General features: G+C 42.3%; 1 protein-coding gene across 1 annotated transcript; it reads right to left on the reverse strand.

Moving 5' to 3' along the window:
• Positions 1-6,546: 6,546 nt before the first annotated feature.
• LOC311287475 (group 3 secretory phospholipase A2) lies at positions 6,547-21,687 on the reverse strand (the record flags this gene model as incomplete). Its single annotated transcript, XM_084404345.1, has 4 exons — positions 20,902-21,687; positions 17,273-17,405; positions 8,055-8,189; positions 6,547-7,186 (listed from the first exon to the last, which is right to left on the reverse strand). Exons 1-4 carry the CDS (start codon positions 21,428-21,430, stop codon positions 6,547-6,549), a joined length of 1,437 nt encoding a protein of 478 aa, XP_084260471.1. The 5' UTR covers positions 21,431-21,687.
• Between the last annotated feature and the right edge of the window lie 5,737 nt (positions 21,688-27,424).

Below are 27,424 nucleotides of genomic sequence, written 5' to 3' on the forward strand. Positions count from 1 at the left end.
AATCACGTGTACACATGCGCCAATACCATTGGCCATGGGCGAAGTCAGGTGACGCTATCACATCACAAGTCACATACTACATCTATAAAAATGACACCTGAACAGTGAACACAGCGTCACAAGCTTTTTTGTCTTCAGAAGAAGCTTGTCTGTATTGTTTGTCAAAAGTGTCTGTCTCAGTGTGTTGTAGAGCAGGAGTTTTGATTAAAAAATAAACAAGTTCAGGAGATGTGTTCTGTCATGCACCGCTATGTTTCAGGGGATGACGAGCACAAATTCTGTATTGAATGTATGGGAATCGAGCACTCAAGGTCAGCTCTCGAGGGAGCAGACTATCCTCACTGCAAGAGTAAGTGGCTGGTGAACTGGGAAAAGAATAGAGTAAACTTTAAAGTTACTTTCACAATGTAAATCTGGTATGAATGTGTTGTCTAATTATAATTGAAAGGATTATTATTGCCGCTTCCATAGACATCAGTGTGTATTTTACAAACTCTAAATCTATTGGTTTTTTTTAGTACTTATGTGAATTTAAATGTCTGAAACCTAAAATAAACATTATGTGATTGAAAATACTGAATAGTTGTGATATATGACAAGCGCTGATCGTGTCCGTCTCTGGTTCAGCGCCAGCTAACGCGCGAAAGCACATTTGATTTAGCAGTTGATCACGTGATGCACTGACCATTCTAATCACACCAGTGTGATAGTACGCTCCAGGGACCAGCCAAGAATGATCACACCAGTGTGATCGTACGTACGAAAGTGTTAAATCATGGGGTTCACAGATTGAACTCTGGACAAGCCTGAGACGGGATTTCTTCTGGTCTGGACAAGGACCTGCCTTCCGTGGGGTCTAGCTTTGAGGAGTTAAATGTTGAGGGAGGCTTTGATTTGGGTACAGCTGGCGGGCAGCCCTCGTATTCTAAATCGAATGAGGAGCTTGTCAAGGTTTTTACCGGAGCCGTGGCCAAACTAAACATTGAATGGCCCGGTCAGAGGAGGGAAGTGCTTCATAGTAAACTGGATGAGTGATTTCTTAAGAGTGGTCAGGCCCAGACACCAAAACGAAACCTCCTCTTCTTTCCCAACCTCCATAATTAAGTCACAAGGTCATGGAAATCTCTGTATTCCACCTGTGTTCACAACCCTGCAACGTCAGATTAAGCGGCTATCTTGGGGTTGAGTGAGCATAGGTATAAGTCGTTCCCAGGGGTTAAGGATATGCTTGTGGACTATCTCTCTCCCGCCTTAGCATTTTCATTAAAAAAGCTGGTCTTGCTTTCTAGGCCATGTGGCATCACATCTGCTTTGGTTGGCAAGGCCTATGAAGCAGCGGATCAGGCTGGCGGTTCCCTGCACACCATGGCGGTGTTACAGGCCTAACACAGGCTGACCTGCTGAAGGAGCTGGATACCAAGGGCCTTGGGCCAACAAACGTCCCACGATATCAGCCCTTCTATGATAGCAACGTTTGCTACGGAGAGGCACCTGTTGCTAAATTTGTCAGGGATCAAGGAGAGAGAGAAAACATTTCTGGTGAATGCCCCTGTCACGCGAAGAAGCAATCTGAAGCATTCCAGCATCCCTCGTCGGGTCCAGCAGCCAGCAGCCAACAGCCTCAACCTCCCATCCCGAGCCAAGCTCTAGGAGGAGGAACAGAAGGCCAGTGTGGTGGCTTGTGTCCCCCCTTGCAAGGATTGATAGCGATCAAGGCCTGTAGGCCAAGATGTGTGTACTTTGGGGGTTCTATGAATTGTCACACCTTTAGTACAATGGGGGAAATTGTAATTATCTGATTGGTCAGCTTGAATGTCTCACATTTGGGTTTTAGTCACATGGTCAGGGAAAGGATAAAAGAAGATTGTAACTGTGGCTCTGTCTCTTTTATGCTCTGGCTCTCTTATTCTCTGGGTCCCTTTCTTGGGGCTCTCTCCCTTTGCCTCCTCTTTTCTTTGTCTCTTACTCTCTCTCTCTCTCTATCTCTCAGGTAACATTTTACATATATGCTGGGTACAATTAATGTTATAAGTTATCATAATCTCATACATCTATTTTGTAACTATTTTAAGTGTAACCATAACCGTATTTTGTCATTAAACCTTTTCAATTACAAAGGATGTGCTAACTAGTTTTGATTTGGTATTGACTTTGAAGTGCTACTTATTGCAATACAATATTGTCACTCTCTATAGCAACGCTCTCCCACATATTAAGCTATTGTAACTGTGCTTATTTCCGTCGTTGGTATAAGTAGCAGTGGGTGGTAATAAAAAGCAAGAAATGTACAGTTTTCTACCATCTTGCTGACAACGTTTCTTTAGTCATTCGGCAGTCTTGCAGACTGAACCCCTGCAGGAAATCCACCCTTACAACTTGAAGGACGCATATTTTCATATAGAGATATTGCCTGGAATGCACAGGAGTTTCCTGAGGTCTGCATTCGAGGGCGAAGTTTACAAATATTTGGTTCTTCCCTTTGGCCTAGGCTTGTCTCCTCGCACCTTCACCAAGTGCATGAATGCAGCTCTGGCTCTGTTGTGACTTCAGGGCATTCATGTACTCAATTACATAGACGACTGGACACTATAGGCTCAGTTGGAGGAGTTGGTGGTTCAGCATCGAGATGTCGTCCTTGCTTATCTAAGGTGCTTGGGTTTAAGATTAAACCACAAGAAAAGTATGTTGTCCAGGTAGAGGACCACATGTCTCTGCATAGTTTGGGATTTGACTACGATGCGGACACAGATGTCTGCCGCTTGGGTCGAGTCTATTCTCACCATGGTGGGCAGCTTGAGGCTAGGTCAGGAGATTTCCATCTGTCAATGCCAGACACTTCTGGCGAGGGTCTGTCATGATGGGGTATGCCTACTACTAGTATCCCCGTTCTGGCCAGCCCGAGTATGGTTCGTGAACTTAGCGTCTCTCCTGGAAGTGTCTTCTGGAAGGCTCTCCTTGGGAGATTCCGACCAGGAGGGACCTTCTGTCCCAGGTTAGGGGGACAATGTTTCACCACCGACCAGAGATTTGGATCTGGGTCGGGCCCCTGAGGGGTACCAGCTCATAGATTCTGGTCTCTCGACTGAAGTTGTTTATGCCATTCTTAATGCTAGGGCTCCCTCTACTAGGAGACTTTATTAAATGGCATCTCTTTTCATAATGTTGTGAACAGCGTCATCTTAAACCAGTTTACTGCCCGGTTAGTTCAATACTGTAGTTTCTGCAAGAGCATCTCTCAGCAGGACTGACCCCTGCTACCCTGAAGGTGTATGTGGCCGCTATTTCGGCTTGCCACATTCACATTAATGGGCCATCTGTGGGGAAGCATGTCATGGTGTTCCAATTTCTGTGTGGTGTCAGATGGCACAGGCTGCAAACCCTGCAGACTGCGGGTTCCATCATGGGATCTCTCTATTGTTTTAGAAGGGTTGTCGGATGCTCACTTTGAACCTTTGGAGTCAGCCACAGAAAAGCTTATGACTCTGCTAATAGCTACAACTTCTCTCAAAAGGGTAGGAGATTTGCAGGCCCTGTCAGTTGCCTACTGTCTTGATTTTGCTCCTGGACTGGTCAAGGTGATATTGCACCTTGGTGGCCAGACTATGTTCCAAAGGTGCCTTCATCACCATTTCATCCTGTTGTTCTTCAAGCCTTCTCCCCTCCACCGTTTGACTCTTTGGAGCAGGAGAGGTTGAGTAGATTATGTCCAGTCCGGGCACTTAGGATTTACAGTACGTCCATCGCTCAGGCCAGTGGCCTAAAGCCAATCAACTCATTGTCTGTTTTGGTTCTACCAAACAGACTATATGAAATTGGGTTTTTCAGATGCGGTTTCTCTCACCTACGAGATGCCCTGTATCGCTTCGCCTCTAGGTGTCATTTTACTTGGAGTGTGGCTGCCTCAAAGGCATTGGCAAAAGGCCTTTGCAAGATGTTTGTGCTGAGACAGGCTGGTCCTCTCTGCACACATGAGATTTTTCAGTGTTGATGTGAATTCAACCCCAGGATATCAAGTCCTTTCAGCTTCTTCGGACGAATAAATCTGGTGATGCCGTGTTCAGGCACCATTTTATAGGCGTAGTCACGTTCTATGTAGTGTCACCTGACTTTGTCCGTGGCCAATGGTAATGGCGCATGTGTACACATGATTCAGACACCGGACCTTCCAATAGCGCCAACGCAATGACACAGTGTCTCGTTCACATCTCCTGTTTACATAAAGACTTTAGCACTAAGCATCCTCATATTATATGTTGCCGACTGTACTATCAAGTTTATACTGAATGGAGTCTTCAGACTATAAAGGTAAGAATGAAACTTATCCAATTGTCGTGTTTTCTGTCACCATTTGACATTTTTCACTTCAAACAGGTGTCTGTTTCTATGGGCTGTTATACGTAAGCCATCTGCCATATTGGAACGGTCAAATCCGGTCCATGACCACTCAAAAGCAAGTTAACTGTGCATCTACAACCTAGTTATTCACATGTATGAATATCTATAGATGGATATTGATTTTCACAGCATTTCATTTATCATTAATGTGATAATTCTGCGCATGGATATTGTATATTGAGTTATACATAAAAAACACAAACCTGCACATTCTCACCTCTGTAAGGTTATCCCATTTCATCTGGAATTTATAGCTCTGTGGTTTTACAGCCATAGGCTACACAATGCTGTAAAATTTTCAATGAAATTCATTGATTTGTTAGTGTGATGACAGCGTCATGTTAACCTTTCCAAGATGGCGAACGCGTTAACATGTCTGGAGTGGCCAAATGTGGATCAGGGTTTCATAACCCCAGGTAAAAAGCGGTGCTAAGCCCGATTCTAAATTACAAGTGTGAAACGTTCCTTAACCCAGGGTTAAAAGCGGGGTTTAGAATGACAATAACCCAGGGTAATGCACAGTGTGAAAAGCCCTTCTCATCTCATACATAATTTAAAGGGTAACTAGACCCTAAAACAACTTTTTTTAGTTAATGATCTGTAAGACTGGGGCTTTATTAATGCTGTTCATTGATTGACATTTGTGTTTAAAGTGTTTTAATTCTACAAAATATGGTGTAAAAACGTCTGAGTGCTGCCCTCTTCAGGTTGAATGGTGGCTACTGTAGTTCAGCTGAATTTTCTTATTGAAAGTTGTGGTTCCCTCTGACGTCAGAGGGTACTAGCTAACCACGCCCTTGCCTACAGAAAGAAGTGTCTCAATGCAGTCAGGCTCTGACCATGGGTTTAGTTACCCTTTAATCTAATACTAGTCCAGGCGTTTTAGGAAAAAAGGGTGAACAAATTGCAACAGAATCAAACTCAACTGATTTTGTATCCTCCATATGTCCTGAGTAAGGAAAAAAAAGCCCCGAAGAATCCCATTAGGGGAAAGTTCCGAAAAAGACCCAAATATATCCTATTCATACGCCTATTCATTATTTTTCTCACATGAATAGGGTAAAAAAATTTACCTTTAGATATCACCATGAAAATTACTGAGTTGATTACTTATATCAAGACAAACAAAAAATGTATTACAAATTTTTTTTTTTTATTGTTTGTTAACATGGACAAACGGTGCATAATCTAATTACAGATGTGCTAATTTGCATAAATACCACAACAGGTCTAAACATTGGGTATAGCCAGGTGACAATGTCTTGTTGAATCTTGTTGACAAATAACAGTAAAATACTTTATATTAAGGTCTGAATGGAACCCATTTAGGCTACCCATGAGCATTAATACATAGAGGCAGGAAGAAGTCCTTTAAACCAGCCTTTATTAATTTTTAAGAGATGGGGTTTGGGGATGGGTCCGTGGGACTGTTTCTGGGGGACGAATCTGAGGCAAGAACAGGAGACAATGGTAAGGAGAATGCAGAAGACAAAAGGTAAGTAAAATAAAAAGTAAATCCCCAGAAACAGTCCCACGGACCCAGCCCCAAACCCAATCTCTGCAATAATAATTAATAAAGGCTGGTTTAAAGGACTTCTTCCTGCCTCTATGTATTAATGCTTATGGGTAGCCTAAATGGGTTCCATTCAGACCTTAATATAAAGTATTTTACTGTTATTTGTAAACAAGATTCAACAAGACATTTTCACCTGGCTATACCCAATGTTTAGACCTGTTGCGGTATTTATGCAAATTAGCACATCTGTAATTAGATTATGCACCGTTTGTCCATGTTAACAAACAATAAAAAAAAAAAAACTTGTAATACATTTTTTGATATAAGTAATCAACTCAGTAATTTTCATGGTGATATCTAAAGGTTACATTTTTTACCCTATTCACGTGAGAAAAAGAATGAATAGGCTATATTTGGGTCTTTTTCGGACCTTTCCCCTAATGGGATTCTTCTGGGCTTTTTTTTCCTTACTCAGGACATATTGAGGATACAAAATCAGTTGAGTTTGATTCTGTTGCAATTTGTTCACGGTTGACCCCCATTTTGGCTTAAAACGCCTGGACTATACCTGATTAAAGATCTCTTATCTTTTGAAAAATAAGAACCTTTGCATTTCTGATGATTGAAAGTGAGCATCAATGCTTTTGGGTTTTAATTAGTTTTTTCTTCTGGCTCTTTCTGGATTTCTGGGTTTTGGTTTTACCTCTTTTTCTCTTATTTTGAAGTGTCCTTGCTCCTGATTTATTTGCAGGTATTTGTTTGGACTGATTGACTATTGTCTTTTGAACCAAGAGTAATTTTGTTTCAGATGAGGTTGAAGGTGAGTGAGTGACACTTGCTTTTGATGTCCTGTGGATGCTTTGAAGAATAGTTCCCATTTTGAACTTTTGAGTTATCCTTTGCTTCTCTTTAGATGGCTTCCTTTGGGGAGCGAGGGTAAATGTCAACAATGAGTTCGGCTGCACAGTTGTTCTTCCTTTTCGATGTCCAGCTGTTTGTAGATTCTTGCGTTTTTCAAATGGGTTCACCAACTTTTGACTAAGCTGAGATGTTCCCCCTTTTGCATAGTCAACTGGAGCGCAGTTTCTTTGGTCCTTTGCCAGTCTAATTCGTTTAGATTTAGAGGTTCTTTGTTTGCCACTATGTGACAATTTGATTGGCACTTCATTGCATGGAAGGTCAACGGTGCCACTTTTCTCATTACTTAGACTGGTGGAATTGTATGGTGTTGAATCTTTCAATACTGCCACAGGTGCGAGCTGAACCATTGTGCACCTGCAGTTAGAGATTAAAAAAATAAGTTACACCAGCATAATGTTACTCTGGGCTAGAGGACAATACTAAACATACTGCTGTCAACATTTTTCTCAAAAGTGATTCACTACAAAAAGAGGAAACAAGACCTATATTTTCAACCAGGGTTTCAAGCAGCCCTGTCAATTAGTGCAAGCATAATAGACAAAATAACTGCTTTCACACATTAAACTTGGTAAATTACTCTAAAATTGTTTAAGAGAGGTATTATTCTGATCTCAGATCAGATAATTCTCAGATCTGTATTATTCAGGGAGTTCATAACTGTTTGGGAAAAGTAACCTCTGCATGGTACTTTGAGAGTGACTTTCTTTGCAGGACTCAACATGACTTGCTTTGAGGTAAGCCACAGCCTTGACTTGTTTTATTTTGTGCACTGCAACTTGAGACTTGACTCGACGACTTATTTTCTTATGACTTCAATGTGGGTAACTTACTCCCACCTCTGGCACAATGTTATTACAGAGAAACTCATCCTAGAATGTAAAACCATGATTATAAAGGAATGTCCAAACAAATATAAGTATATATCGGAGACAATCTAGGACAATGAGTACAGTAAACTTTGTTAATTGTTACAGGATTCACATTTAACACAGAAACTAGAATAACAGGCTGAAAATCTATGAAAGACTATGAATGAACATAATGTAATGATGCCATACAAATGAATCAATGGAAGTAATTTGGTTATGTCAATGAAGACAGCTGTGTGAATTATATAATTATATATACAATTACAGTGTTTTTATCCATTCTGCATTTTTGCTTGCAAACAGAAGCATGAAGCAACATTTTTGGAATGCATTGTTTAATTTCTTGCACTCACATTCCAAGCCAGTTGTACTGTGTGCATTGCCTCCTTTGAATCAGCTCAAAGCAGCGGAGTTTCAGGACGTTGAAAAAACTGTAGCCCACCATGTTGGAGATGGTGTCATTACCATTGAGAAGGCATTGTTTAAATCTAACAGAGACAGGAAGATACAAGACAGAAATAAATATGATTAGCATGAAATCTTTTGTGTCTCAATGTCAGCTAACCCTTCCATTAAACACATGCTTAATGTATTTACATTTAAGCATTTAGGATTTTTTTTTTTATTTAAAGCAACTTTCAGTGCATACAGTTTATCAGTATTTGTGTTCCCTGGGAATTGAACCAACGACTAAACCGGTAAACTAATTCACTCTAAAAAAAAACATTTAAATAAATGCATGGTTGCCAGTAAAAAAAAAAACAACTAATTTATTCATTGAACTCAAATATAATTTGATTGAATTTATTTAAGTTGCAAAAATTATTTAGAAGAGTTATGTTGATAAATTGTTGATTACTACATCAATTTAATATTGTATTTGAATTTAAACAGCAAAAAATGCAATTCAACTTAATGCAACTTAAAGGAATTGTCTGTGGATTTTAAGTTCCCAGCATGCTTTGCATATGATAAGTAGAATAAATATTGAAATTTTGTGTTCTCTTATGAGAGGTTCTCTCGTACTGCGTAAGAACTTACGCTTGGGGGAAAGTCTCTTTCCGTGAGATATTGAAGCCAAAAATGATCCTTTCATTTTTATATAATGCAAAATGCGTTGCAGCAGCATACAGACATAGGCGAGGCACCTTTGCGCGCCTATTGGCTGCTCTGCGGCAACTGCAGCAGCCTATCGAGAGAGGCCCTGTTGACGCCTGACCAATGGGGGTGCTTCGCGTCCATTTGCATAGCGTCCCACCGAAATAGGCGTGGCCTAGGCAGGGCTCCAAACTGCGACTAGAATGGTCGCATTTGCGACCAAAAATATTTATTTGCGAGTGAAATTTCTGCCAAGGTCGCCATTGGCGACAATACAAATTTACTCCCTTTGATTGTAAAATTTGCATCCTACGTGCATGTTTTATAACCAGTAGCCTATCGTAAGGGTGTGCGATATGACGATTTTTCATCATGGACGATTAAAATGTCTCCACGATCTGCTTTTGAAGAAATATCGTAGAATCCTGCACTCTAGTTGCTGTTCTGGCGCCTCTGTCCCGGTCAAAACATACTGAACAACGCGACGTATATTCACATGTTAACGCAGCGGAACGGGACACTGCAGTTCACAAAAGTTAATAATTTGCATGTGCTTTAATGCCTTGTCGGTTAAACATTTAATTTGCGTGCTGATGCGCTGTTCTAACATGTGCCTTTCTCAGCGCGTACATGTGAAGCCCACATGCACTAAAAGCCTGTCTACCAGCGCCTGGATACTGGACTAAGTTATATTTTGAGTCTTATTGTGCTAATACTGTTAAATACACACAAGGTTTACATAAACAAAGTCGGTTATGTCTAAAGTGAAAGCAAACTTGAGAAAATTGAGAGAAAATCGGCTTGTCAAATGCGTGTACATTAGACGTGTCGCGCGCAGCTCTTAAGAGACAGTAGCAATTGTAAACACGCTGCCGCTTGTCCTTAAAGGGATAGTTCACCCAAAAATAAAAATTATCTCATTATTTACGCACTCTAATGTTGTTCCAAAACTGTATTAATTTCCTTCTAATATTTTCTAATATTAATAATTTGAAGAATGTGGGTAACCAAACAGTAGCTGGTCCCCATTGACTTCACTGGGGTACATCAACTGTTTGGTTACCCACATTCGTCCAAATAACTTTTATTTTCAACAGAAGAAAAACAAGTTTAAAACAACTTGAGAGAGTAAATTATGACAATTTGAATTTTTAGGAGAACTATCCTTTTAATGTTAATGAAACAACAAAATGCAAAGATAAAATTACTCACTGCTCTTGACTGATAACTTTAATAGTAGCTTTAATAAGTATCAATTTATTATTTATACAGTGAAGTCTATGTTTTGTTTTATTTTCATATTTGTTAATTTAATTACTTTCTTCAATGCTACTGTTAAATAAACCTACTGTAGCTGAAAACATAAAGCACTGTTTATTTCATTTGTATATTAAGTTGTGTATGTGTAATGTTTATCTTTGATCTTAATATTTAATAACAAAGAAAATAATGACTACATTTTTTATCTTCGCCCCTTTCTGCCATTCTTTTTTATTTTACATTTTGTTACCTAAGGCTTTGTTTTTAAAATATGGACATTAGTTTGGCTGTAATGCTCAGTCACAAAATAGTAAAACCAACATAAAAAGAATTGTGATAAAATCGTGAATTGTGATTTTCCTGAAAAAAATTGTGATATGATATTTTTGCCATATCGCCCACCCCAAGCCTATCGCTTCATTTGTTTTGTTAACGTCATGAAATGAGATGCTTTGCGTGAACGTTTCACTGAGTGAAAGCGCCAAAATATGAACTTATGAAATAGTTCATAAGTCGGAAGTGACATTCAGTTACCAAATAAGCTCCAGTTCCCAGAACATTCACAAGATGAAAATGCTGAAACTGTAAGAAGAGGAGAGACATGCACACAACAGGGAGACTAAAATGTAAGTGCATTGTTATGTGGCTCTTAAAAAAATTATTTGGCGCCTGTTTTTTTCCCCTATAGGAGCCATCGGCTCCTTGATAGTTTTTTTTGTTTGGAGCCCTGCTAGGGCTATAAATATAGCGTCGAGAGGCTGGTTCACTGATTTTCATCTCTTCAAGCGGAGCTCACGCATCGCTGGATCCTGAGAGAAGCCGCGCCGTCTGAAGAAGCCTTTCAGCGGGACGAGTCTGCATCGAAGCCGCTGGCCGAGCCGCCTTCTGCCGACATTCCTGCTGCGCTATCCGGTGCACTATATCCTTTACTGCAGTGTGTTTTCGCCCCGCGAATCACACACCTTTTCTCTCTAAAAGAGCTGAGCGTCTTTTTAAAGATGTCTCGCACTCTCTGTGGCTCGTGCAGAGCCCCTCTCGGCGACGGGGACCGCCATGTTATCTGCGTTTCCTGCCTGGGAGAAGATCATGCAGCTCTCGCGCTCGCCGACGGCGGATGCCCTCATTGCGAGCTGATGTCAATGGCGACTCTGCGGACTCGCATGGCACGCTTCCACGAGTCTGCACCCCTGCCCGCCGCGCTGCCGCGCCGAAAGAAGCGCCGCGCTCAGCGAGGCCCTGAACCTCCTCCCACCGAGGCAAGCTCGCCAGTTCGCCCGCCAGCTTCACCGCCCGCTTCACTCGAGTCTATCACCCCCGGACAACGGCCGCTGTCTGCCGCCGTTTCTGTCGCGGATGAGTCTGATGATGTGGAAATAGCGGAGGAGGACAGCTGCTCTATCCTAGCGTCAGGCAGTGAGGATTATCCGTGCTCTGTTGATCTCGCACCCCCTGCTCGCGAAACGTCTGGGAAACGGGCCAGCATTGAGTCAGAGCTGACGCGTCTGCTCTCTCAGGCCGTTGAGAGCCTCGGCCTCGAGTGGTCGACGCCCGTAGAGCCAGCACACAACCGACTGGATGGCTGCTTTCTAAAAGGGGACCGTGTTGCTACACCGTCTAGACCCGCGCCTTTTCTTCCTGAGCTTCATGAAGAACTCGCGAAATCCTGGTCTGCACCCTTTTCAGCCCGTGTAAAAACTTCTGTTTCTGCTGCATTCTCCGTTGTTGATGATGCTAAAAACAGAGGATACCAGTCCCTCCCGGTTGTAGAGGAAGCTGTTGCGGATCATCTTTGCCCGCCCTCCGCTGGACGGCGCGCTAAGACTGCACTTCCCTCTAAAGCCTTCCGCACCACCTCAGCACTGCACGGCCGCGCTTACACCGCCGCTGGACAGGCTGCAGCTGCGTTGCATACAATGGCCACGCTACAAGTTTTCCAAGCCAACCTTCTCCGCAAACTTGACGAGGAAGGACTGGAAGCTGTAAGCGTCACGGATTTAAGAAGCGCCACAGACGCTCTTCGCGCTACAAAATCCACTGCACAGGCCGTGGGGCGAATTATGGCCTCTCTCACCGTTGCTGAGAGACATTTGTGGCTAACACTGTCTGAGATGCCGGACTCGGAGCGCGCTGCGTTCCTCGACGCTCCCATCTCATCTGCTGGGCTCTTTGGATCGTCCGTCAAGGATTTTGCGGACAGATTCGCTGAGGTACAGAAGACATCGCAGGCCATGAAACATTTCCTGCCTAAGCGCGCTAGCTCCGCGACAGGTCGCTCTAAACAGCCGTCTGCTCGGAAGCTCACAGCCGCAGCCACCGCCGCCGCCTCACAGAGGAAGCAGGCCCGAAGCTCGAGACCGCGCTCTCGCTCTGCTGCCCGCCGCCCTCAACGTGGTCCCCGGCCAAGGATTGACATCAAGCCCGAGGCCTCGAAGTCGTCCTAGCCCTTCTAGGAAAACGACGGTGTTCAAGTCCCGCTGCGGCCAGACTTCCACCAAAACTACCAGCTCGCTCAGTTCCAGAAAATGTGACTGTTCCAGCTTATTTAGCAGTAAACAAGTCGGTAACACGGCCCGCTTGCCTGCTTACAAACGCCGTTGTCACGGCGACCCAGATATATCCCTCAAAGAGTGTAAATTCTGGTATTCCGGCCACGGCCGATGGTGTTACTAGTGTAGAAAAAATGCCCACTATAACGTGCTCATTCCTACACACAAACACAGCTCTTCACACAGAGCTCGCGCTCATAAAATCGACTCAGGTCGATTGCGCGTTAAATGTAGTGAATGTGCCCACAGCCCAGTGCCCACATACACTGCACACTGCATGTCTCCCGGTTTCTGTAAAAACGAAACCAAAACACACACGGTCACAGACCCAGGTTGTGTTCAGTGCTTTCCATGTGCCCGCTGTAGCGCGCCCACATGCACTCACAGACATGTCAAACCCCGAAGGGTCTCGCCCACTCGCCTCCTCTCAGCTACTCGCTGTAACAGAGTTGAGCGCGGGCAGGCTGCCCGCTGTCATCAGCGCGCCCCCCGCCTCGTCTGCCGCAAACACGGCATCTATGTTTCAGCACATAGAAGCTCTTCAGCCGCCACACTGTCACGGCCAGAGCGCAGACTTCATTCAACCCCTAGCTATTCATGCGACTGCATGGGCACAGCTTCCCGGGGTGTCAGAATGGGTGCTGAACATTATAAAAAGAGGCTATTCGCTACAGTTTGCTCGATGCCCTCGCCGCTGCGAGGCGCGAGTCGAAACTACGGTGAAAACGGAAGTAGCTCATCTACTTCGAGCCGAAATAGCGAAACTACTGAGCAAAGGGGCCATAGAACCCCTATCTCTAGCTCAGAGCGAAGGGGGCCTGTACAGCAGATATTTCCTGGTGCCAAAGAAAGACGGGGGTCTCAGACCCATCTTAGATCTAAGACGGCTGAACAAAGCGCTTTCAAAGCGCCCGTTCAGAATGATCACGACCAGACAAATCCTCTCGCAAGTTCGCCAGGGGGACTGGTTTGCGTCGATAGATCTGAAAGACGCGTATTTCCAGATACAAATAGCGTCTCGTCACAGGCGATTTTTGAGATTCGCCTTCGAGGGCCAGGCATATCAGTATACAGTCCTACCGTTCGGCCTGTCTTTAGCACCCCGTACGTTCACGAAGTGCATGGACGCGGCCCTCGCTCCCCTGAAAATTCGGGGAATGCGAGTTTTGAACTACTTGGATGATTGGCTAGTTCTGGCTCAGTCTCGTACAGAGCTCATAGAACACACGACCATTTTGCTCGAGCACCTCGAGAAATTAGGTCTCACAGTCAATTGGGCGAAGAGCTCTCTGTCTCCCAGTCAGGAAATATCCTTTCTGGGCACAGATCTGAACTCGCTGTCAATGACAGTTCAGTTATCGCCACAACGCAAATGACGGAAAGCTTCCGCCGCGGCGCTATGGTCCTGCTCAAACAGTTTCAAAGGATGCTGGGTCTCATGGCCGCAGTATCACCAGTACTTCAGCTGGGGCTCCTTTGGATGCGCCCACTTCAGTTCTGGCTGCAAGCGCGTGTGCCGCGCCGAGCGTGGACTTCCGGTCTTTTTCGCCTCAAGGTCGATCAGAAATGCATTTCAGCTCTGAAACCTTGGACGGTGACCGACTGGTACCGGTCAGGAGTAAGCCTGGGGACTTCCTCGAGTGTGAAGGTGGTGTCCACGGACGCCTCCACCTCGGGATGGGGAGCGCTGCTCGAGGGCAGACTGTTCTTTGGCCTATGGTCAGAACGAGAAAAGCTCCTACACATCAACTGCTTGGAAATGATGGCAGTCGACAATGCGCTCAGGCGCTTCTATCCCCAGATAGCAGGACACCACGTTCTAGTCTGTTCGGACAACATGGCGGTGGTGGCCTTTATAAATCACCAGGGAGGCCTCAGATCCCGAATCCTTCACAGGCTGACGGAACACCTCCTGGTTTGGGCCCAGCACAATTTGCGCTCACTGAGAGCAGTTCATGTGCCCGGCCACTTGAATTTGGGACCAGACAGACTGTCCAGGAACAACGTTCCGGCAGGAGAATGGTCCCTACACCCACAGACAGTCCAATTGCTGTGGAAGAAGTTCGGCAAAGCGAAAGTAGACCTGTTTGCGTCTCAAGAAAACGCTCACTGCCCGATATACTTCTCCAAGAGCAGGAACGCGCTGGCCCACGTATGGCCCCGCTGCCCGCTCTATGCCTTTCCCCCCATTACGCTCATACCTCAGGTAATAGAGCGGATCAGGGAAAGTGGATGCTCGGTGCTACTAGTAGCTCCGTTCTGGAAAAAACAGGTCTGGTTCCCAGTTCTGATGCAACTAGCGAGCTCTGCCCCATGGCCGATACCTCTGAGGAAAGACCTCCTCACCCAGGCCAAGGGCTCGATTTGGCATCCTCGCCCGGAGCTTTGGGCCCTACATGTATGGGCCATCAATGGGTACCCGCTCACCTCCCTTCGGGAGTACTAAACACGATCACGCAGGCTAGAGCTCCCTCTACGAGACGGCTCTATTCCTCAAAATGGTCTGTGTTTTCTAGCTGGTGCACAGCCCGTGGCGTGTCACCCCAGGACTGTGGGGTGACGAACGTTCTTTCCTTCCTACAAGAGCTTCTGGAAAAGGGCAGAACCCCTTCCACGCTCAAGGTCTATGTGGCGGCTATAGCAGCGTTTGTTAAACCAACGCTAAGCCAGTCACTCGGGAAGAACGATCTGGTCATTCGCTTCCTAAGAGGAGCAAAGAGGTTAAACCCTCCCAGACCCCCTTCAGTTCCCATATGGGACCTTTCCACGGTCTTGGAGGCCATGAAAGGTGCCCCATTTGAGCCAATCCAATCTGTGGATATCAAACACTTGTCCTTCAAGACAGCGTTTCTTTTGGCTCTCGCTTCAGTTAAGCGTGTGGGGGACTTACAAGCGCTTTCAGTAAGCGCGACATGTATGGAGTTTGGGCCAAATGACTCAATTGTCAGGCTCAAACCGAGACACGGGTATGTTCCTAAATCCCTCAACACACCGTTCAGGTCCCAGGTCATTTCCCTGTCGGCCTTACCGGTCCCTGAGGAGGAGAAGGACGCCGCTTTGCTCTGCCCTGTCAGGGCATTAAGAGCTTATGTGTCTCGCTCGTCTGCCTTCAGACAGACAGAGCAACTATTCGTTTCGTTCTACGGACGCTCTAAGGGGCTAGCTGTAACGAAACAGACCCTATCCAGATGGATAGTTGATGCCATAGCGCTGGCATACATCTCTAAGGTCCTACAGTGCCCATTAGGTGTCAGAGCGCACTCCACAAGAGGCATGGCCTCTTCGTGGGCTTGGTCCAGTGGGATTTCTCTACATGATATCTGTATGGCGGCAGGCTGGGCCTCCCCGTCTACATTTATCAGGTTTTATAACCTGGAAGTTCCCGCTTTGCAAGCTAAGCTGTTGTCGGTCTAATAAGCCAGTACTATCTGCCCCGAGGTCGGCTCAGATGCTGGAAACTGTTCGAGCAATGCTCACGGATCGATCATACAGCCCTGAGGGCAACTGTAAGACCCATATTTTTCATCAGATCAGGCCAATAACTTTGCCCTGACTGCGTGGAACACTATTATTATAATGCTCCCTGGTGGGATGCTACCTATTCAGGAATGATGCTTTAGCCTCTCTTCCTGGACTCTCTGTGAGTCCCTGATGATCATGTACCATATGGGCCACGGGCACATGCCCTTGGGACTTTGGTATTGGATCTCAAGCACGCACGGCGTTCTTACGCAGTACGAGAGAACCTCTCGTAAGAGAACGTACTCGGTTACTAACGTAACCTCGGTTCTCTCTAGAGAGGGAACGAGTACTGCGTATCCTTGCCGTGCCTGCAGTTCGCTCTGGTTCGCTCCGGCGATGAAAACCAGTGAACCAGCCTCTGGACGCTATATTTATAGCCCTAGGCCACGCCTATTTCGGCGGGACGCTATGCAAATGAGTGCGAAGCACCCCCATTGGTCAGGCGTCAACAGGGCCTCTCTCGATAGGCTGCTGCAGTTGCCGCAGAGCAGGCAATAGGCGCGCAAAGGTGCCTCGCCTATGTCTGTATGCTGCTGCAACGCGTTTTGCATTATATAAAAATTAAAGGATAATTTTTGGCTTCAATATCTCACGGAAAGAGACTTTCCCCCAAGCGTAAGTTCTTACGCAGTACTCGTTCCCTCTCTAGAGAGAACCGAGGTTACGTTAGTAACCGAGTACGTTATTTTGTATTGTGACCTGTTAGGTTAAGTATACTAGCAGTTAAAATAAACCACATTAAATTATTAATAGTTCTCGTACCACCACTCAATTATGTTGAAATTAATTGGAACAACTTTTATTTAACTTAAAATGTGTATTGTCGTTTGTTGGTTAGAAGTTGTCATACCTCAAATAGATTGCTGTGTTAATTTTTTGAGACAAAACTTTTTTTTTTTTTGAGTGTTGCACATCAAAAGAAAGGCCTTTCTACATAAATTACAGGCTGTCCTGCTGAAGATATATATTCTTTTTCTATTAAAACATGCAGTGTCCTAAAAAAACGTATACGAGCCATATAAGGATAACATACATAAGGTGAACAAACAGAAAGGATGAGTTATGACTCTAAAGAGTCTCCCCTGAGGATCTGAAAATGCCTCTCATCTGTGGAATGTGAAAGACCCCAGAGCTTCTGTGCTCACCTGTGGTCACAGTCACAGTGAGAGACCGTGAAGAGGGTGGGATTGAAGACACCAAAGTTCACAGAGAAGGAGCGTATGATGTGCTCACAGTGATCATGTTCTCGGCAGCATCTATCCGCATGCACAAACATACCTGATAAGAGAAGAAAAATGTAGTCTAAATAATCAAATAACAAATATAGATTATTTACAGTATTGTAAAATAATACTGTCCTCATTATTATGTAGATTATCTGTAATAGAATACAACTTGTAACATCTCAATAAAATGTAATGCGCAGGGCATATTTCTGTTTTGCGTTGTGCTGCACAGTAACTCTTCTGTTCTTGACTGTCATGTATTACTCTATGACACCCTCTGTAATTATATTGATTTACTGATGCACAACATAGCTAGTATTAACTGTAATAACCAGGTTATGTTGCAGGGACCTCCCATGTCTTTTCGAGGACATGCCATACATTCACAGATAGTCAGCCACACAACCACCCATGACCCTGGCATGAAAACTGCACTTTGATTTATCGCTCTCAGGAAAACCGCTTAATATGTAGCAAATAACGAAAATAGAGCTTTTTTTCACACCGATAACATTCATATTTGTACAACCGATCGGCTAATCTTCAACATGTTTGTTCTTAAACATTAATTTTGGATTGATCTATTTTTACACCGAAAAAAATTGAAATGCTGCGACAGGTATGATTTAGTTTACAGCATTTCCCATTCATTTCTGTGGAATCAGCAAACAGTGATTGGGTGTTTCTCAAACGGAAGCTGCATCCTACGAAGGCTGCATATCTCGGCTGCCACATCATCAAATGTCGCTGAAGGCCATCTCAATTTGAAGGATCCTTGGAAGACAGCCTTCGTTTCACTTCCTTCATTCGGCCTGTTTTGAAGGATGCATCGGATGTATCCTTCGTGGCCTTAAATCACCCACAATCCTTTGCACACATTTAAATTAACGAAAATAAACGGACGGAATACAAGTCGGTACAGAGCTTGTCTGAGTTTATTATGAAATGTAAGACAAAAATAATTTTTCGGACATGAATTAAGTTTGAATAGTTTTTTCGTGCAGTGACCGTGGGGGCGGGAACATGTGTGACATAGCCATGCACACTAATTAGACCGTCTCATTCTAGCATTTAATTGCTGAGGAGGAGTCTAGCCTACAAGCCTCAGAAGGATTGAACTAGGAAGTTCAAACTTCCGTTTGGGAAACACCCATAGACTGCCGCACAACTCTGAACGAAATGCAATGACGTCAAGGCTGTAATGTGATTGGTTATCAAGGCACACATGATCCAAGTTAGCCGTTGCTTTTTCCCCAATGGTGGAGCCACGGACCCTCGTATCTCCCAATAATAAGACTATTGCTGGGTCCCAATTCGCCTACTTATACTGCACCCTAAAAGTATGTACACTTTTAGAAGTAAATACTTTTGAGTGTGTAGCAGAAGAGTATGCAAGCTTTGGGACATACTACTTTGTCATCTTTAACAGACAGATCTGTCGCTTAGTTACATGCCTCCTGTCACTGTTTAAACTGCCCTGTCAATCAAAACTTGTCACAGTTAAAATCCTCCACATTCAATTTCATTTAATTTCCTGCCGTATCGGAGAGAAATGTAGTAGCACGTTGATCTGCCAATCGTGGGTCTTTCATGCGGAGACTCTCCTCGTGTTTGCAGTTTAAATATAATGATGCATTTAAAGTTAATGGCCAAACGTATCATTACAAAAGTTAACAATGCTGTTGCAGATGAAATATAATGTGGATAACATTGAATAAATATCTTTTCTTCAGGTTAGATACTGATAATTATTCACTTAAAACCCTTTATCTAAACCTCTCTACTTAACCTTTGGACTCTCACATCCATCATGTTTGAAGTTTTTTAACCCTTTTTATTCGTGTTTATAGTTCTAATCGAATCCTTGTCCAACCTTGTCCAATATTAGCCTTTAGAGTGTGCATCGATGTGCACTTCGAATTCTAACCAGAAATAGTAGACCAGCCGGGTATCTTTGGAATACTCATTTCAACATATGATTTGGGATGCACTAATTCTATTTTCGAATACTATTTAGGATGGATAGTATAAGAATTGGGACACACCGTATCTCTGGTTTCTAGTAATCCTGAAGACCTTGATTAGCTGGTCCAGGTGTGTTTAATTAGGGTTGGATCTGAACTCTGAAGAACAGTGTCCCTCCAGGAACTGAGTTTGACACCCGTGCTCTAAGGCCTTTGTAACATGAATACATCTAGTGTTACAGAATATTTGATACACTCAACAGCTCCAGCAGCATTATCATAAATCGTTTAAATTAAATCAAATATTTTGTGATTAAAAGACTGATTTTATGCAAAATGCTTAATTTTGTACTGGTATTTACAACAAAATTCGTTCACTAGTAGGGAGAGTGTTGTAACACGGTGTCAATTTAACACTGTCAGTTTGACAGGTCAGAAAACAGCTGTGGTGATGGCATAAAAATTATACACTCCAATCTCCTTTTTGAGTTCACAGGAGAAGTGGTATGTGACTGTGAGAAACATTGTAGATTTTATGACCCAAAAAAATAAAATAAACATTCAGGAAAGAAAGTAACTTTTTTTTATCAAGACATTGATGCAATTCATAACCTAAAGTATCCATTTATCTAGTTTAATTTGATGCTTTGCATTCATGCTAACTTCAAACCCACATGTTAAAACAGTTAAATCACATTTTATGGCTGTTTGGGCTAGGGATAGGTCAAGTTCATGAAAAATTACTACAATCAAATCCTCTGTTGAGGCAGTCACATGAGTTTTTTGTTGCTTATCAAGGGATTTGTGTGGTAAATGTGTTTTTGTTTAGGATAAAAATTATCTAAAAATTGTAGGATAAAAATGATTTGCCTCAGATGAGCTCATAGGTTTTTTGTGCACATTTTTAGAATGTATGCGCATCTTGGCGTTTCCGTCCAGGTTTTTTTTTGTGTGATATTTCAAAGCTGACATAAAAATAGATGGATGGCAAGCTATAGTTACTGAACCCTAATGTGACAGGAATACAATACACACACACACACACAGCAATAGTTTTTGTGCTAAATTAAGTTGTGCTTTTTTTATTTCAATTGTTCACTTTATTCAAAGCTAAGTATTCTTTGTTCTTCAATAAATGTATTGCATAAATTGGATAGTATGGATCTTATTTCAGCAAATTACCAGTTTTTGTTACATCTATCCCAAGCTAGTGTTACAACTCAACCCAGTAGTTGGGTAGGTTGTGACAACAGAACTCTTTGTATTTGATATGAACTCACATAATCTGTGATTGTGTTGTGTACATGTCTAAGTGAGTTGTATTTGTTGTAGGTGGCTACTGCCTAAAAAAGTTTGAGAGACAAACTTTTTTATAAGTGAACTGAACAACACTTTTAAAATATAGCCTAACAAAAAGAAAAAAAACATTTCTTAGTGTGACGAATATTTTAACAATTCACTATAACCTTTTGTGCAATGGAAAAGTTACATGGACGTTAAATGTTATTTATGGAACCACCAATGGCAATAAATAACCATTATTTTTAAGAGTGAAGGCATTGGAATTTATGGATGCAGACCTACCCAACTGTTCATAGTCATTGGCGCTTGTGCCTCGTCCACACCAAAGTGTTCCCGGTAAAACCCATGCGCGTTTATAGCGACTTTTTGCTCTTGAATCCATGGGCTGACCTTGGTTGACGTCTTCTTTGAGCAAAATGAAATTGAAATATGAGTTCATTTCACACAGCCTGGCATCTTCCAATAGCGCACTTATGTTGAAGCGGAAAGGTAACTTTTCGGCATTGTCATAAGCGCGCTCTTCACGGCAGAGTGACAAATAACGCGTGACCAGGGTCCTGTCGCTACTCATCATACAATCTTCAACGCGTTTCTCTGATGTCCACTTGCTCCAATAAAAGAGCGGAGGTGCTAAAGCGTCCAGTGAGTGAGTGAGAAAACTAACCTGATAACTCCCATGTTCAGATTTGACGAGGAGGCAAAATGGTGCACGCTTCTGTGGTGTTACAGCACCGCAACAGCAAACCACTACTAAAAGCTTAACAGCAAGAAATAGACTTGCGATACGCGCATCTAGCAGATGTAATGACATAATTGCTTAGATTTAGCCTTTAGCTCTACGCTTTGTTTAGGGCTAGAAACAGTCATAAATAGCACGTAGCTAATTTTTCAAGCGGTTTAATTGACGTTGATACCAGGAAAAATATGCAAAATGAAAATCAGTTAAACGCAGATAATCACCATCAGTCTGTTTTAGTCCACAATGAGGACGCCGCATGAAGAAGAATTTGCTCAGTGAATGATCAGTCGAATGAAAATGAATTTGCCGGTTCTTGACTGTCTGTTCACAGATGTCGAACTGAAATTTGAGTTATCTACAGCCAGGTTAAAACTTGTAACCAATGTGGAGCTGAAATGACACTAGTCACATGACTCGAAAATCAACAGAACTCCGTTTACCGAGGATTTGCTGTCCAATGATCCGAGTTGAATCCAAGCAATAGAACAATTGCAAGATTCCTAATTGAGACATATTGGCTGTTACATTGCGATGCAGCAGAAATCTGATCTTTTGATACAAATCGGATTTTTGTTCTGTCACTTAAAGTCACAAATGTATGGGGCGCCGTTTGTAAAGCGGCTCACGCTGAAAATAACAGCAACATTTTGTCACATTTAGCTTAAAACAACGTCAAAAATGTATACCAGTTTTTTAAACAGTCACTTTTTAGCACATTTACAACAATATTTGTCAACTTAGAGATAAATAGTTAAAGGCAGGGTAGGTAGGATTTTTCAAAAAAAAAAACATTCCAAATTTGTTTAAACTGTCTTTATATACCAATACATAATTAAAATGTAAGTACTCTGAAAAAGAAAATATAAAAATCGAGTGACTGTAGACCTTTTAATCTGCAATAAACACAGCTCATTATTTCCATTCACTCCCACCCCCTCCCTTCCCAGACAGCATTTACATCTGTGCCAGATCCGTTTTCGAATCAGCAGATTCGCGCAGCAGTCGCACTCACTATACAGATCTGCACCAACTCTGCGCCAGACTTGTCTGTTGCGAACGCTGTGACAGTCCGTCCTGCGGGTGCGGGGCCGATCCGGGGCAGCTGCGCCGACCAGACGCGCCACAACTGCATTGAATCCTCACGGCGGATGTGTGCCGGATCCGTGCCAGCTGCGCATAATCGGACGCGCCGCCGCCATTAGCGTTTTTTCCCCCCCGCATATACCCTCTGACTCATCAGAGACTGCAGGTTACACCGTACTTTGCTAAGGAATTGGTAAGTTCATACAAGTACGATTTAGTTCCTGCATTATAAAAGTAAACTGGTGTTGATGTCATGTTTAGTCTGTTAAATTATTATATTAAAAAATAAGTTTACAAACGCTGACTTTCTGAGATGTGTCAGACAAGCTAGTAGGGGCTAACTTAGTTAGCTAACGTTAGGTCTTTTAAAACATCCACAACTAATGTGACCATAGGCTTTAATGCTGAATCGGTGATCTTTGCATATTTTTTACCAAAATTGCTGAATATCCTGTGTGTGTTAACAGTTAACTTGAGAATCGACGTACCGCCGCCATTAAAGTTTTTTCCCGCATAACGTTTTTACACGCTGACGCATCAGAGTGGAAGATCGCATCGTCTTTGCAGGAATTGGTAAGTTAATACAAGTACGATTTAGTACCTGCACTATAACGTTAAAAGTAAACTGGTGTTGATGTCATGTTTAGTCTGGTAAATTATTATATTAAAAAATAAGTTTACAAAAGCTGACTTTCTGAGATGTGTCAGACAAGCTAACTTAGTAGGGGCTAACTTACAGTTAGCTAACGTTAGGTCTTTTAAAACATCCACAACTGAACATAGACTTTAATGCTGAATAGGTGATTTGTGCATATTTTTCACCAAAATGGCTGAATATCCTGTGTGTGTTAACAGTTAACTTGAGAGTATCGGACACACCGCCGCCATTAAAGTTTTTTCCCCCGCATATAACGTTAAGTTACACGCTGACGCATCAGAGTGGAAGATCGCAGGTTACATCGTCTTTGCTTAGGAATTGGTAAGTGCATTTTACAAGTACAATTTCGCATATTTTTCACCAAAATGGCTGAATATCATGTCCATTGTGTGTTAACAGATAGAAGAGCTGTGTATATCGGACACACCGCCACCATTAACGGTTTCCCCCGCATACCCGCTGACTCATCAGAGACTGCAGGTTACACCATCTTTGCTTAGGAATTGGTAAGTGCATTATACAAATACAATTTAGTACCTGCATTATAAAAGTAAACTGGTGTTGATGTCATGTTTAGTCTGGTAAATTATTATATAAAAAAATAAGTTTACAAACGCTGACTTTCTGAGATGTGTCAGACAAGCTAACTTAGTAGGGGCTAACTTACAGTTAGCTAACGTTAGGTCTTTTAAAACATCCACAACTGAACATAGACTTTAATGCTGAATAGGTGATTTTTGCATATTTTTCACCAAAATGGCTGAATATCCTGTGTGTGTTAACAGTTAACTTGAGAGTATCGGACACACCGCCACCAATAAAGTTTTTTCCCCCGCATATAACGTTAAGTTACACGCTGACGCATCAGAGTGGAAGATCGCAGGTTACATCGTCTTTGCTTAGGAATTGGTAAGTGCATTTTACAAGTACAATTTCGCATATTTTTCACCAAAATGGCTGAATATCATGTCCATTGTGTGTTAACACACTTTAGTCATATTTATTATTTATTTGTACAAGCATTTTACTATAATGTCATGTAATAACGAATTTTTTAATATTGATTCTAATAATTAATCTTTTTCTTTGCTTTTTGTACGTTTTACAGGAGCAGTGAGGAAAAATCGTATGTCCGACAAAGCTACAGACACTGAAATAAACCATTACGCCATCAGGTGGTTTAATCTTGCATGCGACCGCGGGGGTGGCCGCCGTGCCCGGTCACATCCACCTAATGACCAGTAAATTGGATAAGAACGCAGAGTTCACTAGGTTTTACTTGATTTTTTTTTGTGCACCTGGATGTTTACTGTAGAGCGCAGGGCAGCGTTTGAGTTTTTCCAAATGAGTTTCTTACAGGTCCATGTGAAAAGAGTTTCAAGTCTCTAGATATGATATAGATATATATGATATATCTAGATATGATATAGATATATATGATATATATATCTAGATATGATATATAGATATATATGACAAAATGTAATAAATGACTGATTACTGTTTTGTTTTTTTGTGCATCTGGATGTTTACTGGATGGATGTTCATGAGAGCGCAGGGCAGCGTTTGAGTTTTTCCAAATGAGTTTCTTACAGGTCCATGTGAAAAGAGCTTCAAGTCTAGATATGATATAGATATATATGATATATATCTAGATATGATATAGATATATATGATATATATATCTAGATATGATATAGATATATATGATATATATATATCTAGATATGATATAGATATATATGATATATATATATAGATATGATATGATATATATATATATACAAAATGTAATAAATGACTGATTATTGTTTTGTTTTTTTGTGCATCTGGATGTTTACTGGATGGTTGTTCATGAGAGCGCAGGGCAGCGTTTGAGTTTTTCCAAATTAATTTCTTACAGGTCCATGTGAAAAGAGCTTCAAATCTCTAGATATGATATAGATATATATGATATGTGTGTATATATATACGTACAAAATGTAATAAATGACTGATTATTGTTTTTTTTTGTGCATCTGGATTTTTACAGATGGTTGTTCGATTTAGAGCGTAGGGCAGCATTTCAGTTGTTTTAGAGGTCCATGTGAAAAGAGCTTTAAGTCTTTAGATATGATTTGGACTCTTATATCATTAATAACAATGACATTGAGACGTGAGTGTGTATATACAAAATTTTATATGATCAAATGTTAGTTTCTTTTGCCTTTTTAAAATAAACTATTTTGAAAATTACAAATTGTGGTGTTTGGGTCTTATAGCATGTGAATAACGGACCAGGGCCAGATGAGCCCCAGATGTAAAATATGATTCGCAGATCTGGCCCAGATCTGCACCACACGTCATGGCATTAACAACTGTTCTGGTCCAGTTCTGGCCCAGATCTGTTTCTGATCCGTAAATCCAACCTGTTCCGGCATTGGGCCGTTGGAAAGGATGAGCCCGTTCCAGGTCCGTTTAGCGGATCTGGGCCAAATGTTAATGAAGACCTGGACCAAATCTGGCCCAAATTCATTTTGCTGTCTGGGTTCTGAGCTCCTTCCAAAGCCACGCCCCCAAAACACATGAACGCGCGACGCCAAAACGCTCAGGCTCAGCTGGAAGACGCATTTATTACCTGAGACGAGTGTAGAGGAAGGAGCGCAGTACATACAGTGACATCATGTCAGAATCACATGTAATAAAATACCTAACTTTATCACTATGAATATAAACAAATAAGATTTATTTTAGTACTCACTATCAAGCTAGCATATCGATAATGGTAAAGTTTCATTCGGTAACGAGCTATATTTATAAGGCAAAACTAAAAACAGGTTGCATTGATACGCGTTTTTCCATTACCATCAGTTACACTGTGATGAAGGTGAATTTCGTGTAAGATTCATAACATATACGGTGTTTTGCATGTAAGAGTTTCCATGATGAAAACATTGTTGACTCTAATGAAGACTAACGTACACTCCAAGTCCGGAGACAAGTGCCGCATCGTCGGTTCGAGGACAGGTCCGGGGTTGAGGGCGAAGCAGAGGAGGTCGTTCAAGAGTGCGGGCAGGGTCCGAGGAAGTAGTTTTTGCCTTGTTTGCCTTCGCTGACTGCATATGCAGGTGCTTTGAGCTGAATATTTCCGGGAACGGTGACATGTGATGAGTGCACGCAGGGCAGCGCGCGCAGTGGGGCTCGGGCACGAGACATGAAGGCATCTGATTGGTTCTTTACATTCGCACTGAATGGCAGTGATTGGTCAGAGTTTTTACTGTCCTGCAGCTGCTACAGAGGTCTGATTTTTTTCATTCCTTTTTCTGAACACATAATGTATTGACTACTCTCAAATATTAAATGTTACACCTAAATGTTAAATCTAAATGTTAAATCTAAATCTAAATGTTAAATCTAAATCTAAATCTAAATGTTAAATCTAAATGTTAAATCTAAATCTAAATCTAAAACATTTCAAATTTTCATTTAATTTAACATGAGGAACTAAAATAGGCCTACCTAATACTAAAACTGTCCCCAGAGAGAGTATATGAAGTTTTAGCTCAAAATACCCCAGCTATTTTTATATCGCATGTGAAAATTGTCAGTTTTTGAGGGTGAGCAAAAATGCACCGTTTTGTATGTTCCTTTATAGTTCACTTTCAAAAAAAATAATTTTGCTTTAATTTTTAAAATAGTTTTGTTAAAATGTAAATTTATAATTTACTCACAAAAAATCCAGAAGTCACAATGTATGATTTTTTAACTATTTATTTGTATGATACAGCTGCAAATAAGTATTTGAACACCTGAGAAAATCAATGTTAATATTTGGTACAGTAGTCTTTGTTTGCAATTACAGAGGTCAAACGTTTCCTGTAGTTTTTCACCAGGTTTGCACACACTGCAGGAGGGATTTTGGCCCACTCCTCCACACAGATCTTCTCTAGATCAGTCAGGTTTCTGGGCTGTCGCTGAGAAACACGGAGTTTGAGCTCCCTCCAAAGATTCTCTATTGGGTTTAGGTCTGGAGACTGGCTAGGCCACGCCAGAACCTTGATATGCTTCTTACAGAGCCACTCCTTGGTTATCCTGGCTGTGTGCTTCGGGTCATTGTCATGTTGGAAGACCCAGCCTCGACCCATCTTCAATGCTCTAACTGAGGGAAGGAGGTTGTTCCCCAAAATCTCGCAATACATGGCCCCGGTCATCCTCTCCTTAATACAGTGCAGTCGCCCTGTCCCATGTGCAGAAAAACACCCCCAAAGCATGATGCTACCACCACCATGCTTCACAGTAGGGATGGTGTTCTTGGGATGGTACTCATCATTCTTCTTCCTCCAAAC

This window comes from Rutilus rutilus (genome assembly GCF_951802725.1).
Source record: "Rutilus rutilus genome assembly, chromosome: 3".
In the NCBI taxonomy this organism is placed as follows: Eukaryota; Metazoa; Chordata; class Actinopteri; order Cypriniformes; family Leuciscidae; genus Rutilus; species Rutilus rutilus.